At 43.3% G+C, this 17,276-nt stretch overlaps 1 protein-coding gene and 1 pseudogene across 2 annotated transcripts; both read right to left on the bottom strand.

Moving 5' to 3' along the window:
* Nucleotides 1-5,524: 5,524 nt before the first annotated feature.
* On the bottom strand, nt 5,525-5,662 carry LOC115892430 (annotated as a pseudogene).
* A 3,306-nt stretch (nt 5,663-8,968) lies between these two features.
* LOC104672968 (centromere protein W-like) lies at nt 8,969-9,235 on the bottom strand. 2 transcript variants are annotated; one of them, XM_010376838.1, is made up of 2 exons: nt 9,110-9,235; nt 8,992-9,069 (listed from the first exon to the last, which is right to left on the bottom strand). In XM_010376838.1, exons 1-2 carry the CDS (start codon nt 9,233-9,235, stop codon nt 8,992-8,994), a joined length of 204 nt encoding a protein of 67 aa, XP_010375140.1. The 2 variants fall into 2 exon arrangements, with proteins under 2 accessions (XP_010375139.1, XP_010375140.1); XM_010376837.2 differs by having other exon boundaries at nt 8,969-9,235.
* Between the last annotated feature and the right edge of the window lie 8,041 nt (nt 9,236-17,276).

Here is a 17,276-nt window from a genome sequence, read left to right as displayed (position 1 = left end):
TATTTCCTGTATATCACTTTGCTTTTTCTGTACATAAATCTTTTTTTCCATGTGGCTGTGCTGGAGTCTCTCTGAGGCTACTAGGGACCCACAGGCTGCTTAATTTGCAAATTATTCTTTGCTCAATTAAACTATGTTAAACTTAATTTGTCTAAAGTTTTTCTCTTGTAAAAGTCTTCAAATGTTTCGTATGATTAAAAAAAAAAAAAAGTGATGTGTTGTTGGGCTTTGATTATCTAAAATAAGTTATGTTTTCCAAATTATTCCATATCAGCTATGTCAGCTACTTTTTCCAAGTTATTCTATGTTCTTTCAAAATGCTTTTGCAATTTCTTTTTTGTTTTTGTTTTGTTTTGTTTGAGACAAACAAACAAAACACTCTGTCTCACTCTGTCACCCAGGCCGGAGTGCAGTGGTGTAATCAATCATGGCTTAATACAGCCTCCACCTTCCAGGTTTAAACAATCCTACCCTAGACGCCTGAGTATCATCATGCCTGGTTAATTTTTTTAATTTCTTTTATTGAGACAGGATCTTACTGTGTTGCCCAGGCTGCACTTGGACTCCTGAGCTTAAGTGATCCTCCCATCTCAGCCTCCCAAAGTGTTAGAATTACAGATATGAGCCACCATGTACCTCAGTAATTTCGTGAGATTTTTCCCAATAGTAAACAGTACTATGTGGGCACAAATCTAAAAGCAATCTGGTTTCTATTTTTGAAGTGTCACTTTCCAGGATTTTAAGAGTCTAGGGCAGCTACTTGAATAGTGCGCTCCGTGGAGGTACACAGGCTTTGGAGTGATAGTTGATGCTGAGTCCCAGCCCAGCCACTTAGTAGCTGTGGGTGTTTGGAAAATTTCTTGATGTGAAAGAGTTCTGTGGACCGCATATGAAGAAAAAGCAGAATGGGCTGGTGCGGTGGCTCACGCTTGTAATCCCAGCACTTTGGGAGGCCGAGGCAGGCAGATCACGAGGTCAGGAGATCTAGACCACCCTGGCCAACATGGTGAAACCCCGTCTCTATTATTAATACAAAAATTAACTGTGTGTGGTGGTGTGGGCCTGTAATCTCAGCTACTCAAGAGGCTGAGGCACAAAAATAGCTTGAACCACTGCACTCCAGCCTGGCGACAGAGCAAGACTCCCTCTCAAAACAAACAAACAAACAAACAACAGCAGAATGATACTGATTGCAAATATGGTAGCAATTTTTCATCCCTCCTGTATTCATGTCCATTGTCAGGTGCTTTTACAGCCATTCCCATCAAGATCCAGAATCTATTTTCCAAACACTTGCTCTGGCTGGCCTTACTTGCTCAGGGCAGTAGAAACCTGGGAACATGACAATGTGTTAGTATGGGGCCTAGGGTCAAACAGTTTTGACTACTTCTGTTTTCCTTTTCTTTTCTCTCTCTGTTTTTTCTCTTTTTTTGAGAAGGAATTTTTCTCTGTCACCAAGGCTGGAGTGCAGTGGCATGATCTTGTCTCACTGCAACCTCCATCTCCCAGGTTCAAGCAATTCTCCTGACTCAGCTTCCCGAGTAGCTGAGACTACAGGCATGTGTCACCATACCCAGCTAATTTTTGTATTTTTAGTAGAGATGGGGTTTCACGATGTTGGCCAGGCTGGTCTCAAACTCCTGACCTAAGGTGATCCACCTGCCTTGGCCTACTAAAGTTCTGGGATTACAGGTGTGAGCCACCATGCCAGGCCTGCTTCTGTTTTTCTTTCAGAATGCTGCCGTCTTCATGAAACAAGCCCATATTAGCCAGCTGGAGGATAAGATACCATGGGGAGGAGAAGCAAGATGCCCCTGTTAACAGCCCAAGACGCAGAAGCTCACCCCTAGAAGAGAGCTGCCTTCCTAGTCAATGAGCAGCTCATGATACATGTCCGAAGGAGCTCAGCTAAGAACAGAAGAATGACCTTCTGTTCCTAGAGTTCTTAGAGAGATGAATGGCTAAATGACCGAGCAGTTCAATTATGAGCTAATCAGTTTTGGGATGGTTTGTTATGCTGCCAAAGGTAACTAATACATGCACCCAGTGCAGATAGAATGCCAAGATTTCATGACAAGTTGATTACTAGTTACCTTCTAATGCTGAGCACCATAAAAGTACTGATATTTTTCCCTATTTAAAGTTAGATGTCTTGTAAGATAATGTTGAGAAATGCAGAACTATTGTTGCTGGGTGTGGTGGCTCATGCCTGTAATTCCAGCACTTTGGGAGGCCAAGGTGGGGCAGATCACCTGAGGTCGGGAGTTCGAGGGCAGCCTGACCAACATGGAGCAACCTCATCTCTACTAAAAATACAAAAAATTAGCCGGGCATGGTTCCACATATCTGTAATCCCAGCTACTCCTCAAGAGGCTGAGGTAGGAGAATCTCTGGAACCCGGGCGGCAGAGGTTGCTGTGAGCTGAGATCATTCTATTGCACTCCAGCCTGGGCAACAAGAGCAAAACTCAGTCTCAAAAATAAATAAATAAATAAATAAATGCATGTGGACATGTGGACATGTATGCATGTGATTGGTGCTTATATTCACTCAGTTTCCCACACCACAGGAGAAGACAGATAACCACAGCCTGACCATTAGGGTCAAGGCCAAATAGCAAAGTATGTTTGCCTTTAATCTATTTTCTTCCTATGTAAACATTAAAGTTCCAGACTGTGAACAGATCTGAAGACATAGAGTTTTCTTCCCCTGTGACCCCATCATCCTTTGTTCACTGTCTGTTCTCTGAAAGAAGGGTGGGCAACAGGTGGTAAGAGTGGTTTACCTGTGGTTATTTCATTCCTGCGGCCCTCAGGTGTGGTATTGATTGAGGTCTTTGGCTCACTCTTTATTTTTACTTTTCAGTCAGGTCGTTTGTTTTATTGTTGTTTGAAAACCATTTCTATATTTTGGATAACAATCCTTATCAGATATGTCTTTTGCAAATATTTTCTTCCATACTGTGTCTTTCTTTTCATTCTCTACAGTGTCTTTCACATAGCAAAAATACTTAATTTTGGTAAATTTGACATCAATTTTTTACTTTTAGAAAATGAACTCGTGGTATTTTATCTAAATTATAATTGCTAAATCCCGGGTCATCTAGATTTTCTCTAATTACATTCTAGGAATTTTTATAGTTTTGCATTTTAAATTTAGGTCTGTGATCCATTTGTGTTAGTTTTTGTGAGGCTGTAATGTTTGTGATTCACACTTTTGTATGTGGATGTCCAATTGTTTTAGCATGATTTGTTGAAAGGATTCTCTTGGCTGCATTACAACTGCCTTTAGTCTTTTATCAAAGATTCATTCAGCATATTAATATGAGCTTACCTCTGGGCTCTGCATTCATTCCATCAACTGATTTGTCTATTCTTTTACCAATATCACACTCTCTTGATTACTATAGCTTTATATTTAATCTTGAAGCTGAGTGGTGTCTCAGTCATCCAATTTTATGTTCTCCTGCAATATTGTGTTGGCTATTCTAGGTCTTTAGCCTCTACATGTAAACTTATTCTAGGTTTTTGCTTGTACATATAAACTTTAGAATCAGTTTGTCAATAGCCCCAAAAGAAGTTTGTGGAATTTTGTTTAAGGTTGTATTGCATCACAGATCAAGCTAGGAAGGACTGACATCTTGACAATATGGAGTATTTGCATTCATGATCATGTTGTATCTCTCCACTATTTTTTTCTTCTTCTGATTTCTTTTATTAGATAAAAGTCTTTCCGGCCGGGCGCGGTGGCTCAAGCCTGTAATCCCAGCACTTTGGGAGGCCGAGACGGGCGGATCACGAGGTCAGGAGATCGAGACCATCCTGGCTAACGCGGTGAAACCCCATCTCTACTAAAAAAAAAAAAATACAAAAAACTAGCCGGACATGGTGGCGGGTGCCTGTAGTCCTAGCTACTGGGGAGGTTGAGGCAGGAGAATGGAGTAAACCCGGGAGGCGGAGCTTGCAGTGAGCCAAGATCCGGTCACTGCACTCCAGCCTGGGCGACAGAGCGAGACTCCGTCTCAAAACAAAAACAAAAAATAAAAAATAAAATAAAAGTCTTTCTTTTTTCTTTCTTTTTTTTTTGAGACGGAGTCTGGCTCTGTCGCCCAGGCTGGAGTGCAGTGGCCAGATCTCAGCTCACTGCAAGCTCCGCCTCCCAGGTTTAGGCCATTCTCCTGCCTCAGCCTCCCGAGTAGCTGGGACTACAGGCGCCCGCCCGCCACCTCGCCCTGCTAGTGTTTTTTTGTGTGTGTGTGTGTTTTGGTAGAGACGGGGTTTCACCGTGTTAGCCAGGATGGTCTCGATCTCCTGACCTCGTGATCCGCCCGTCTCAGCCTCCCAAAGTGCTAGGATTACAGGCTTGAGCCACCGCGCCCAGCCTCTTTTTTCTTTTTCTTCTTCTTCTTTTTTTTTTTTTTTTTTTTTTGCTTGGAAAGAGCCTCACTCCATCCCCCAGGCTGGAGTTCAGTGATGCAATCTTGGCTCACTACAACCTCCACCTCCCGGTTCAAGTGATCCTTCTGCCTCAGCCTCCCAAGTAGCTGGGACTACAGGTGTGTGCCACCATGCCGGGCTGATTCTCGTATTTTTAGTAGAGATGGTATTTCACCATGTTTATTGGTACTTTCACCATGTTATTTCTCCTGCCTCAGCCTCCTGAGTGGCCGGGATTACAGCTGAACCCGGGAGGTAGAGGTTGCGGGTGAGGCGAGATCACACCACTGCACTCCAGCCTGGGCAACAGAGTGAGACTCTGTCTCAAAAACAAACAAATAAACAAACAAAAGTTTCAATATAGGCATAAGACATCTGTTAATTTACATTATAGAACATCCTCTTAAGATTAGTTTTATTGCTGGGCGCGGTGGCTCAAGCCTGTAATCCCAGCACTTTGGGAGGCTGAGGCGGGCGGATCATGAGGTCAGGAGACCGAGACCATCCTGGCTAACACGGTGAAACCCCGTCTCTACTAAAAAATACAAAAAACTAGCCGGGCGACGTGGCGGCGCCTGTAGTCCCAGCTACTCGGGAGGCTGAGGCAGGAGAATGGCGTAAAACCCGGGAGGCGGAGCTTGCAGTGAGCTGAGATCCGGCCACTGCACTCCAGCCTGGGCCACAGAGCGAGACTCCATCTCAAAAAAAAAAAAAGATTAGTTTTATTTCTTTTTTTTTTCTTTTTTTTTTTTTTTGAGATGGAGTCTTGCTCTGTCGCCCGGGCTGGAGTGCAGTGGCCGGATCTCAGCTCACTGCAAGCTCCGCCTCCCGGGTTTATGCCATTATCCTGCCTCAGCCTCCGGAGTAGCTGGGACTACAGGCGCCCGCCACCTCGCCCGGCTAGGTTTTTGTATTTTTAGTAGAGACGAGGTTTCACCGTGTTAGCCAGGATGGTCTCGATCTCCTGACCTCGTGATCCGCCCATCTCGGCCTCCCAAAGTGCTGGGATTACAGGCTTGAGCCACCGCGCCCGGCCAGTTTTATTTCTTTTTTTTATTTTATTTTTATTTTTATTTTTATTTTATTTTTTTTTCCACAAATTATGCAGTCGAGTTTCCCACATTTGGGGAAATCGCAGGGGTCAGCACATCCGGAGTGCAATGTATAAGCCTCGCCCTGGGAAAACCACCTTCGTGATCATGGTATCTCTCCTGCCAGGTAAGTATCAGTTTTATTTCTTATAACAAAGAATCTTTATTTGTTTCTTTTTTTTATAAACAACATCTTACTTTGTCACTCAGGCTTGAGTGCAGTGGTGTGATTATAGCTCACTGTAGCCTGGAACTCCTGAACTCAGGTGATCTTCCTGCCTTGGCCTCCTGAGTAGGTGGGACTGTAGTTGCATGTCAACATGCCCTATTAATTTTTTTTTTATAGAGAGAGACAAAGTCTCCCTATGTTGCCCAGCCTGATCTCAAACTCCTGGCCTCAAGTGATACTCCTGTCATGGCCTCCCAAAGTCCTTGGATTATTGGCATGAGCCACCATGCCTTGCCTATTTTCTCCAAAAGTTTTTTTCTAAAAAACAAAAACAAAAAAAAAAAAAAAAAAAAAAAAGAAAAAGTGTACTGTCTTCTGTTGGTTGCATATTAGAATATAGGTTATATAGAGTATCCTACTTTGAAGCAGCCCATTCCAGAGTCTACACAAAGTTGTTCTTCCTGAACTGCTTTAAGACAATTACCTTATGTGGGACAAGGGCATGGGGCAGTCCCCCAGAAAATTCACCAACTGAAAATAACTACAGAAACAATATGTGCCTGTTCCCAAACAGAGCAAGAGTGTCTGCTGTAGATGGTCAACCTTTCCAGACAGTAGTAACATCTACGTTCACCAAGAGACATATACTGTGAACTCTGAGAACAGGTTACAATGTGTATTGAGTCAGGAGAAACTCATCCATCAGACCATAGCCAAAGACAGTCAAATATTAAACATCTTCTCTGCACATGTGGAAACATCAGATGTGCAAAAATAAAACATTGGGAGACAAGGTCCTCACTGCATATTTGTGAGCTTCAGTCTCCAGTGAGACACATTGAGCCCACATCTCCTATTTCACTACTGCTGCATCTGTCATACACCACATTTCATATATATTTCATACTATGTTTGAATTTTATATTCCATTTGTCTCTAAATCTGTTCATAAATCAAAACTATATTATTTAACTTTTCAGTTCCTTACAACACATCACAGAAGATGTCACTTCACATTTCTTTTCCAAGCCCAGGCTGGAATGCAGTGGCATGATCTCGGCTCATTGCAACCTCCACCTTCCAGGTTCAAGTTAAGCTCCTGCCTCTGCCTCCCAAGTAGCTGGGATTACAGGTGCACCCCACCACACCTGACTAATTTTTGTGTTTTCAGTAGAGATGGTGTTTCACCATGTTGGCCAGGCTGGTCTCAAACTCCTGACCTCAGGAGATCTGTCCGCTTCGGCTTCCCAAAATGCTAAAATTACAGGAGGGAGCCACCACACCTGGCAAAGAGCTGTAATTGTTATTGGTAAATTGTAACTGGAGTAAATTTTTCAAAATATCTTTTTTTTTTTTTTTTTTTTTTTTTTTTTTTTGAGGCAGAGTCTCACTCTGTCGCCGGGGCTGGAGTGCAGTGGCCGGATCTCAGCTCACTGCAAGCTCCGCCTCCCGGGTTCATGCCATTCTCCTGCCTCAGCCTCCCGAGTAGCTGGGACTACAGGCGCCCGCCACTTCGCCCGGCTAGTTTTTGTATTTTTAGTAGAGACGGGGTTTCACCGTGTTAGCCAGGATGGTCTCGATCTCCTGACCTCGTGATCCGCCCGTCTCGGCCTCCCAAAGTGCTGGGATTACAGGCTTGAGCCACCGCGCCCGGCCCAAAATATCTTATTTTTTGTTCAAGTTCAACAGCTCATTTTCCTTTATTCAGCTATGAATAATTGAGATCTATCCATACTGACTTAAAACACCTAAGTTAATTTTTTTTTTTTTTTTTTTTAACACAAAAACGTGGGAGTTAGGCATACCTGGGCCAGTATGGCAGCTTCATGAAGCCCTTAGGGATGTCTCTGCTCCATCACCCCTGACATTCGTTTTCCATTCTTCATGGTCCAAGATGAGGCTAAAGATCCAGAACATCTATTAACATCCATATTTTTGAAAACCAAAAAAGCTCTTTTTAAAATCATTGTTGTTCCATCTATGCAATTTCTGAATTTTATTTTATTTGTGCTGTTTTCTTCAATTTCTATTTTAGGATCAATGGTGTATGTGCAGGTTTGTGAAATGGGTGAATTGCATGTCACTGGGGTTTGGTGTACACATTATTTCATCAGCCAGATAGTGAGCATGGAGCTTGATAGGTAGATTTTTTTTTTTTTTTTGATGGAGTTTTGCTCTTGTTGCCCAGGCTGGGGTGCAGTGGCCTCATCTTGGCTCACTGCAACCTCTCTGCATCCCAGGTTCAAGTGATTCTCCTGCCATAGCCTCCTGAGTAGCTGGGATTACAGGTTCATGCCACCATGCTCGGCTAATTTTTGTGTTTTTAATAGAGACCAAGTTTCACCATATTAACCAGAATGGTCTCGAACTCCTGACCTTGTGATCTGCCTGCCTCGGGCTCCCAAAGTGCTGGGAATATAGGCATGAGCCACTGCGTCTGGCCCAATTTTTGTATTTTGAGACAAGGTTTTACCATGGTGGCCAGGCTGGTGTCGAACTCCTGACCTCAGGTGATCCGCCCGCCTCAGCCTCCCAAAGTGCTGGGATTACAGGCGTGAGCCACCATGCCTGGCAGATAGGTGGATTTTTGATCCTCACCCTCCTCACACCCTCTACTCTCATGTAGACCCTGGTTATTTATTGTTTTCTTCTTTGAGTTGTGTGTACTCAATGTTTAGCTTCAACTTATAAGTGAGAATACTCAGTATTTTGTTTTCTATTCCTGCATTAATTTGCTTATAATAATGGCCTCCAACTGTATCCATGTTGCTGCAAAGGACGTAATTTTACTCTGTTTTATGGCTGACTTGTATTCCATGGTGTACATGTGCCACGTTTTTCTAATTCAGTCAACTGTTGATGGGCATGTAGATTGATTACATATCTTTGCTATTGTCAAAAGGGCTACAGTGAACATATGTGTGCATGTATCTTTATAGTAGAATGATTTATATCCCTTTTGGTATATACCTGGTAACAGGATGGCTGTGTCAAATGGTTTAAAGTTATTTGAGAAATCTTCACACTGCTCTTTCCACAGTGGCTGAACTAACTTACATTCCCTTTGCTCTGCAACCTGACCAATATCACATTGTGGTTTTCATTTGCATTTCTTTAATAATTGTAATGTTTACCATTTTTATTTATTTATTTATTTTTTACTTATAGCCAATATTTAATAATCCCAAATTGATGTGTAAAAAAGTCTTTATGATCTGTTACCGCCCAAAAGAAAGCATCATAATAACTTTCAAGAATATATTCTTTGACTTCTAACCTCTGCTTTTCTTTAGAATTATCTTTGCTGCAGCCAGTACATGCTCCTTGTTAATGACTCTACACTTACTCTCACAAGCGTTTGTCCTGGACTCTTCTGCTAATCGATGAACAAACAGTAAGCAGTTCAGATGGACCAGTAAGTCACCACTTTTCTCCAGACGAAGTTGAGGCTTCTGTAGCTTGAAGACTCGCTTTAGAAAGCCACGGGGAGCCTTCCGCTTTATCTGCTTCTTCTGGGAGACTATGGTCACCAGCGCCATCCTCTCCGTCAAGTACCAGCTGCCTCAGCTTCCGAGGTGCCCTCTGTATCGCACACAAGCTCCGGGGACACTGGGCCAGCGATAACAATCCGGTCCCTCTTACGCTTCTTCCATGTTTACCATTTTTAAATGTGCTCTTTGGCTTTGTGTATGTCTTCTTTTGAGAAGTGTCTGGTTTTTGTTTTGAGATGGAGTCTTGCTCTGTCACCCAAACTAGAGTATAGTGGCAGGATCTCTGCTCACTACAACCTCCACCTCCTGGGTTTAAGCGATTCTCCTGCCTCAGTCTCTTAAGTAGCTGGGATTCCAGGCACCCACCACCGCGCCTGGCTAATTTTTGTATTTTTAGGAGAGATGGGGTTTTATCATGTTGGCAAGGCTGGTCTCAAACTTCTGACCTCGAGATCCACCTGCCTCAGCCTCCCAAAGTGCTGGGATTACAGGCGTGAGCCACAGCGCCCAGCTGAGATGTGTCTGTTGATGTCTTTGTTCATTCTTTAATTGGTTGTTTATATTTTGCTTGTTGATTTGTTTATGTTTCTTTATAGATTCTGGATATTAGACCGTTTTCAGATGCATAGTTTTCTTTTTTTTTTTTTTTTGGAGACGGAGTCTCGCTCTGTCGCCCAGGCTGGAGTGCAGTGGCCAGATCTCAGCTCACTGCAAGCTCGGTCTCCCGGGTTTATGCCATTCTCCTGCCTCAGCCTCCCAAGTAGCTGGGACTATAGGCGCCCGCCACCTCGCCTGGCTAGTTTTTTTTTTTTTTTTTTTTTTTTTGTATTTTTTAGTAGAGACAGGGTTTCACTGGGTTAGCCAGGATGGTCTCGATCTCCTGACCTCGTGATCCGCCCGTCTTGGCCTCCCAAAGTGCTGGGATTACAAGCTTGAGCCACCGCGCCCAGCCCAGATGCATAGTTTTCAAATATTTTCTCTCATTCTGCAGGTTGTCTATTTACTTTATTGATGGTTTTTTTCAGTGTGTAGAAGCTCTTAAGTTTAATTAGGTCCTGCTTGTGAATTTCTGTATTTGTTGCAGTTGCTTTGAGAGTCAGCATCATGAAATCTTTGTCAAAACCTATGTGCAGAATGGTATTTCCTAGGTTTTCTTCTAGGGACTTTACAGTTTTAGATTTTATATTTGAGTCTCTAATCAACGTTAGGTTAATTTTGTACATGGCGAGAGATAGAGGTCCAGTTTCAAACTTCTGCATATGGCTAGTCCATTATCTCGGCACCATTTATTGAATAAGAAGTTATTTCCCAATTGATTGTTATCATCAACTTTGTCAAAGATAACATACTTATAAATGGGTAGTCATTCTTACATCAGACAAAACAGGCTTTAAAGCAAAAACAGGTAAAAATAAAAAACACAAAAAGGGACATTATATAATGATAAAAGGACTAGTCCAACAGGAATATATCACAATCCTAAATATATATGCACCTAACACTGGAACTCCCAAATTCATAAAACAATCACTACTAGACCTAAGAACTGAGATAAATGGCAACACAGTAATAATGGGGAATTTCGATACTCTACTGACAGCACTAGACAAGTCATCAAGACAGAAAGTCAACAATAACAACAAAAAACACAACGGACTTAAACTATATCCTAGAACAAATGGACTTGACAAATACTTACAGAACATTCTACCCAACAACTGCAGAATATACATTTTATTCATCAGCACATGGAACATTCTCCAAGATAGACATACGATAGGCCACAAAACAAGTTGCAATAAATTTAAGACAGTCAAAATTATATCAACTACTCTCTCAGACTGCAGTGGAATAAAATTGAAAATCAACTCCAAATGAACCATCAAAACCATGCAAATACATGGAAATTAAATAAATTTTAGAAATTAAATAAAACCATGGAAATTAAATTAAATATAAATTTAAGATCCACCCGTTTCTGAATGATCATTGGATGAAATCAAGATGGGAATTAAAAAATTTTTTGAATGGAACAATAATAATGGCACAACCTATCAAAACGTCTGGGATACAGCAGAAGTGGTGGTAAAAGGAATGTTCATAGCATCAAGAGCCTCCATCAAAAAAAGTCTGAAAGAGCATAAGTAGACAATGTAAGATAACAACTCAAGGAACTAGAGAAATAAGAACAAGCCAAACCCAAACCCAGCAGAAGAAAAGAAATAACAAAGATCAGAGCAAAACTCAATGAAACTGAAACCACCACCACCAAAATCCAAACCATAAATGAAATGAAAAGCTGGCTCTTAGGAAAGATAAACAAAATTGATAGACCATTAACAGCATTAACCAAGAAGAGAGAAGATCCAAATAAGCTCAATTAGAAATGAAACACAAGATATTGCAACCCATGCCACAGAAATACAAAAGATCATTCAGGGTGACTGTGAACACCTTTATGTGCACAAGTTAGAAAACCTAAAGGAGATGAATAAATTCCTGCAAATGTACAACACTCCTAGATTAAAAAACAACTCTGAACAGACTAATAACAAAAAGTGAGATTGAAATAATAATTTTTAAAAATTGTCAACCAAGAAAAAAAAAAAAGTTCAGAACTAGGTGGATTCACGGCTGAATTATATTAGACTTTCAAAGAAAAATTGCTGGGGGCAGAGCCAAGACAGCTGACTAGAAGCAGCATCCCATAAAAAAGAACTATAATAGTTTGTGCATCCTGCACCACAACCTGAAGTATCCAGGTTCTCTCATCAGAACTGACTAGGTGGCTGGCGTGACCCATGGAGAGGAAGGAAGAGCAGTGTGGTGCGCAGCCCACCTGACACCCACATGGGCCTGGGGAGCCCCGACCACCCAGCCAAGGGAGGCAGTGAGTGAGCGTGCTACCCATCCTGGGAGACTGTGCTTTTTCCATGAAACTTGCAACCCATGGATTAGAAGATTCCACTCATGAACCCACACCACTGGAGCCTAAGGTCCCAAGTGTTGGAAACAAGAGCTCAGAGTCACAAAGCTGAGAGTTGCAAAGAAAAAGAGCACTGAAACAAGGAAATTCTCAGCAAGGCAAGGCAAATTTACTTCTGCAGAAGGGTGCCAGTCATGTCTCTGGCTGTTGTGAGAGCACAGCATACAAGGGAGGGAAGGGGTTTTTATCCCTAACACAGTCCCTACTTCTGTGTCTTGCCCTCTTTGGCTGGAGTCAGACCGCACAATATAAACTAACTCGATGGCTATTTTAAATCGAGACTGGCAGGAAGGTTGTTTACAGAGCAAGTAACTAGGAGCGAGGAGCACTTCTTCCAAATAAGGAAGAAATGTGGGTTACAGATTGCGAAGGGGAGAAGAGATGTTTACAGAGCAGGTAGCTAGGAGCGGGAAGGTACAAGGAAGTTGATTTTGAGAACAAAGAACAAGGAAGTTACCCTTTGAAGAGGAACTTATTATGCCTGACACAACCCTGGAGCTGAGCAGATTCTCAGCAGCCTGTGAGCTAGAATGTGCTTAAGCCTGCCAAGTTCCCACTGGAGGGGTGACCAGCACCACAGTTGCAGCTGGCTGCTGTCTCAACTGTTTGAGCTTCTTGGGGGAGGGACAGCAGCCAGCACTGGGACTTGAAATGGCCTAACAGGCTAAGCTCCCTGGGTGGGGAAAGGGCAGCAGCCATCTCCATAGCTCCTGGCCGCACTTTTCCCCTGCTAGATCCAGGGAAACTGGATAGCTTGGTCTCAAGAGGTGTCCCCCACAGCCCAACACACTAGTTGTTCCAGACTGTGGCCAGAATGTCTCTTGAGGCCTGACCCGTCCCTCATCACTGGGCAGGGCCTTCCTGCAGGAACTCCAACAACTCCAGCCAGAGGCTCAGGGACAGAACTCTGATGTTTCTGGGCCTGAGCCCCTAGCGGGAGGGGTGGCTGCGGTCCCTGTGGACCAGCAGACTTAGCCTTTCCTCCTGCTAGTTCTGAGGAATTTGGGCAGCCCAAATGAGTGGGTTTCTCCTCAGCAAAACACCCCCCTCCACAAAGGAACAGTCAAAGTGCTTCATTAAATGGGTTCTGCTCCCCGTGCTATCCCCTGGTGACCCTTCAACAGGGCTTGTCAGACACCCTATACAGGAGCGATCCTACTGGCATCAGGTTGGTGCCTCTTGAGGGCAGAGATCACAGAGGAGGGAGCAGACACTCTGCTGTTCTCCAACTTTCTTGAGTGACATCTCCAGGCACAGGAGTAAACCAGATGAATAGGGCCTGAAGTGAACCCCCAGCAAACTGCAGCAGCCTACAGAAGATGGACCTGACCATTGAAAGAAAAACAAACAAACCGAAAGAAACAACAGCATCCAAAACAAAAAAGCACCCACAAAAACCCCATCCAAGGCCGGGCATGGTGGCTCACACGTGTAAAAAGATTAACTTGTTTTTGTGCTTGGCTATTGTTTTTAAATAACTAACATATAGAAATAGTTTGAAATAGAAATTTCTCTGAGACAACGCTGGATGAATGCCTAAAGGGACTCACACAACCTGTTCCGAGACTTGGTGACCATTGTTTGTGTCCATGTTCAATTGAGTTCAAATTTAATATTTAACTTTTCCACTACATTTGGCCTCAGTTGGATACTCAATTGTATTAAAATACCCTCACAGATATATGGGGAACACACAGTTGATATAGATTACAGACACGAGGTAAGCACAGGAGAATTAAAAGCACAATTAATAAAAATTAAACCCAACATGGCTTTGCAAGCAGAGTAATATTGTGAGACTTGCCAGGTATATACACACCACATTCAGTATGCAGTAAGGCCCAAACCCCTCCTTGGGCTCTGGTAAGCATCTCTAATACCATGTGATTTTGCAACACAACAGTACACAGCTGAGCAAATTCATCTGATAACAACATAAGGCCAGTGCTACTACCATTAAGAGCTTTTTCTACATGTAAGGTAAATGTTTTAATCTATTGCTGAAGCAGGATTGTATAGACAGCAGGGGAGAATACTGTGATAGGGTACCACCGCCAGGGAGGCCAGCGTATTTGTAACCAGCCAGGTTTGTAAGCATCTAGATTACTGGGGAGGGGAATATTATCGTGGATAGTGAATGAAATTAATGACCACACCCAAGTACATCTCCCCAGCAAAAGCGGCAGCAGGTATCAGCACCCATAGGATCTACATACACAGAGGGCCCCCCTGGGGACAGCAGTGGAGCTACCATAATCATAGTGTACTAATTTCTTATTAAAATAGGAAAAGGGATTGTGGTTCACTGGGTGCAATATTGTTGATTTGGAGTATGTGTTGACAATTGACCGGAGAAACCCCAGAGAAACATTAGAGAAGTCATTTACGGCCTCCAGACAAAGCAGGGGCTATATGGAATCCGGCCACCAGCACAGCAGGTTTCCAAAATATACGGTTCCAGGACTATTGGGCAGGATACCAGAGCTTTCAATACAAGGTGAGGGTGCCGTTCACCTTTTGTCTGACTTGGCAAAGATAGATTCTTTAGTGTGGTCAAAGGAAGTCCAGGTTGGATTGCAACTGTTGTTGTTATGGCCCCATTGGTAACGACATAGCCATTCAGAAATACTGTCAGGGATGATTCTCCAAGTTTGCCCATTTTTGGCGGCCTCCGGCAACTCGACGTACAGCCAACATAGATTGCAGTTGGCTTCTGTTGCAGCAGTGGCTACCCAGGTGATGAATTTATTCTTGGCCTCAGACACAAAGACACAGGTGCTGACCACTAGTAGATAGGTTATTCCCTGTAATAACAAAAATGGAGGGGAACATGATACTGTTTTTCATCTTTAGGAAATGGTACTATGCCTTCATTTTCTGCTTTCATAGCTACAAGGTCACCAGCCTTAGGATCGGGATCTGATGGACGCTGTACCCATATTTTGACTCCAGGATTTAAGCTACCTGTACCAGGGGAGCTGAATCCCCCAGTTCTGCATGTAGACTCTATTGGACAGAGATTTCCTCAGGGGTTGATTGTGGACAAGGTACCACTAACAATTGAGCAACCAGCTTCTGTGGTTTTATAGCAAAAGAATCTGGAGTGGTATTGTGTAAAATGACCTTTAACTCTCCCTGGTAATCGCTATCAATTATACCACCATACGCTAGAATGCCTCTCATTGCAAGGCTTGAACATGTTGCAATCCATTTACCTGCATTCAAGTTTGCAGTTATGGTGGAAATTTTGACCTGTTGATCTTTCTGCTGATTAAATAGTCTGTCAAGAGAAAGCAGAGATGCCTGAGCATCAACATGGAAAACAGGGTCGGACGCAGTGGCTCATGCCTGTAATCCCAGCACTTTGGGAGGCCGAGATGGGTGGATCACAAGGTCAAGAGATTGAGATCATCCTGGCCAACATGATGAAACCCTGTCTCTACAAAAAATACAAAAATGAGCTGGGCATGGTGGTGCGAGCCTGTAGTCCCAGCTACTCGGGAGGCTGAGTCAGGAGAATTGCTTGAACCTGGGACGTGGACGTTGTGGTGAGCCCGGATAGCGCCACTGCACTCCAGCCTAGCAACAGAATGAGACTGAGTCTTAAAAAAAAAATTAGCTGGGCATGACGGCCCATGCCTGTAATCCCAGCTACTTGGTAGGGTGAGGCAGGAGAATCTCATGAACCTGGGAGGCAGAGGTTGCAGTGAGCTGAGATTGCATCACTGCACTTCAGTTTGGTGAAAGGGCTAGAAAAAACAACAACAACAACAACAACAACAAAACCAAACATGGAACACAGTGATAATGGTAGTGTGCACCAGGATTCAGATACCTTACCAGTATTGTTCTCACCAAACCTCTTTATTCCCAATTAGCCATTTATTTCATTGCCAGTGGGGCACCCAGGTGGTAAGACCATTTGCTACTGACCAAGAGTTGGTATACAAGTGACAAATCCCTCTGGTCTCCTCCTGAATAGCTTAGAGGATGGCTACCAGTTCAGCTAACTGAATGCTCCCACCCCTTCCTTCATCAGAAATGCTTATGTTTTTAAGAGGATTATAAGCCACAGCCTTCCAGCATCAGGTCCCACCAATGTATTTGGTGGATCCAACAGGAAACCAAGCATATTTCTGATCCTCTGGGCTTAGTTCTTCAAAGGATATGCCCCATTTGACAGGCATCACGGGGTGGTGTTTCCCTCTGTATCTGCAGAACTTATTCAGTGTTTCCTGCACTGTCAAGTTTTGTCCATCCTCATGTAAAAGTAATACCCCCTTTGGTTTTGGCTTAGCCTGGTTTTGTATGTCCCATTTCCATTTTATGATGCTACTTTCTTGAGTGTGGGTTTGGTGGGTTTTGGGGGAACTCATGTCTCAGGTCATAATAGCAATTTCAGGCCTCATAAAAACATCATGGTTGAAGCAGAGGTGTTCCATTTGGAGCAAAGCCCAATAGCAAGCTAACAATTGCTTCTTGAAAGTGGTATAAGCTTTTCCGGCCTCTGGTAGTTTCTGGGTCCAAACCCTGAAAAGTACCCTCTTCCCATCTTGTTTCTGCCCAAGGCTCCAATTAGCATGTTGATCTAGGACAGTTACTTGGAGTTCTACTGGCCCATCCCGTATGGGCCATAGATCCAGGGCCAGTTGCACTGTTTGTTTAGCTTGTTCCAACGCCATGCTGTCTTTCTCTCCCCAGTGAAAGTCATAGCGTTTTCCAGCGATTGCATGCAGAGGTTGTAAAATGTTACCTAGGTGGGGAATATGATGTCTCCAGAATCCAAACAAGACAGTACATTTCTGGGCCTCCTTCTTAGTGGTGGGGTTTGCAAATTCTAGTATTTTAGCTCTAGCTTTTGGTAAAATGGACTATTTCTTTGCATTCCATACAACACCAAGGGATTTTACACTTTGTGCAGGTCCTTGAATTTCACTAGGGTTAATTTCCCATTTTTGAGATAGGAGCTGGGTTTTTACCTGCTTCAAGCCCCGGTTGACTAGTTCTTCAGTTTTACCCTGACCAGGCCGCCTGGACAACTGCTTTTTTCAGCAAAAGGCTGATAGCTTTGAGCTTGATCAGTCAAGACATTGACTGGCATTG

The sequence above is a fragment of the Rhinopithecus roxellana genome, chromosome 12 (genome assembly GCF_007565055.1).
Source record: "Rhinopithecus roxellana isolate Shanxi Qingling chromosome 12, ASM756505v1, whole genome shotgun sequence".
Taxonomy (NCBI): domain Eukaryota; kingdom Metazoa; phylum Chordata; class Mammalia; order Primates; family Cercopithecidae; genus Rhinopithecus; species Rhinopithecus roxellana.
This window is presented reverse-complemented; position numbering and strand designations above follow the sequence as displayed.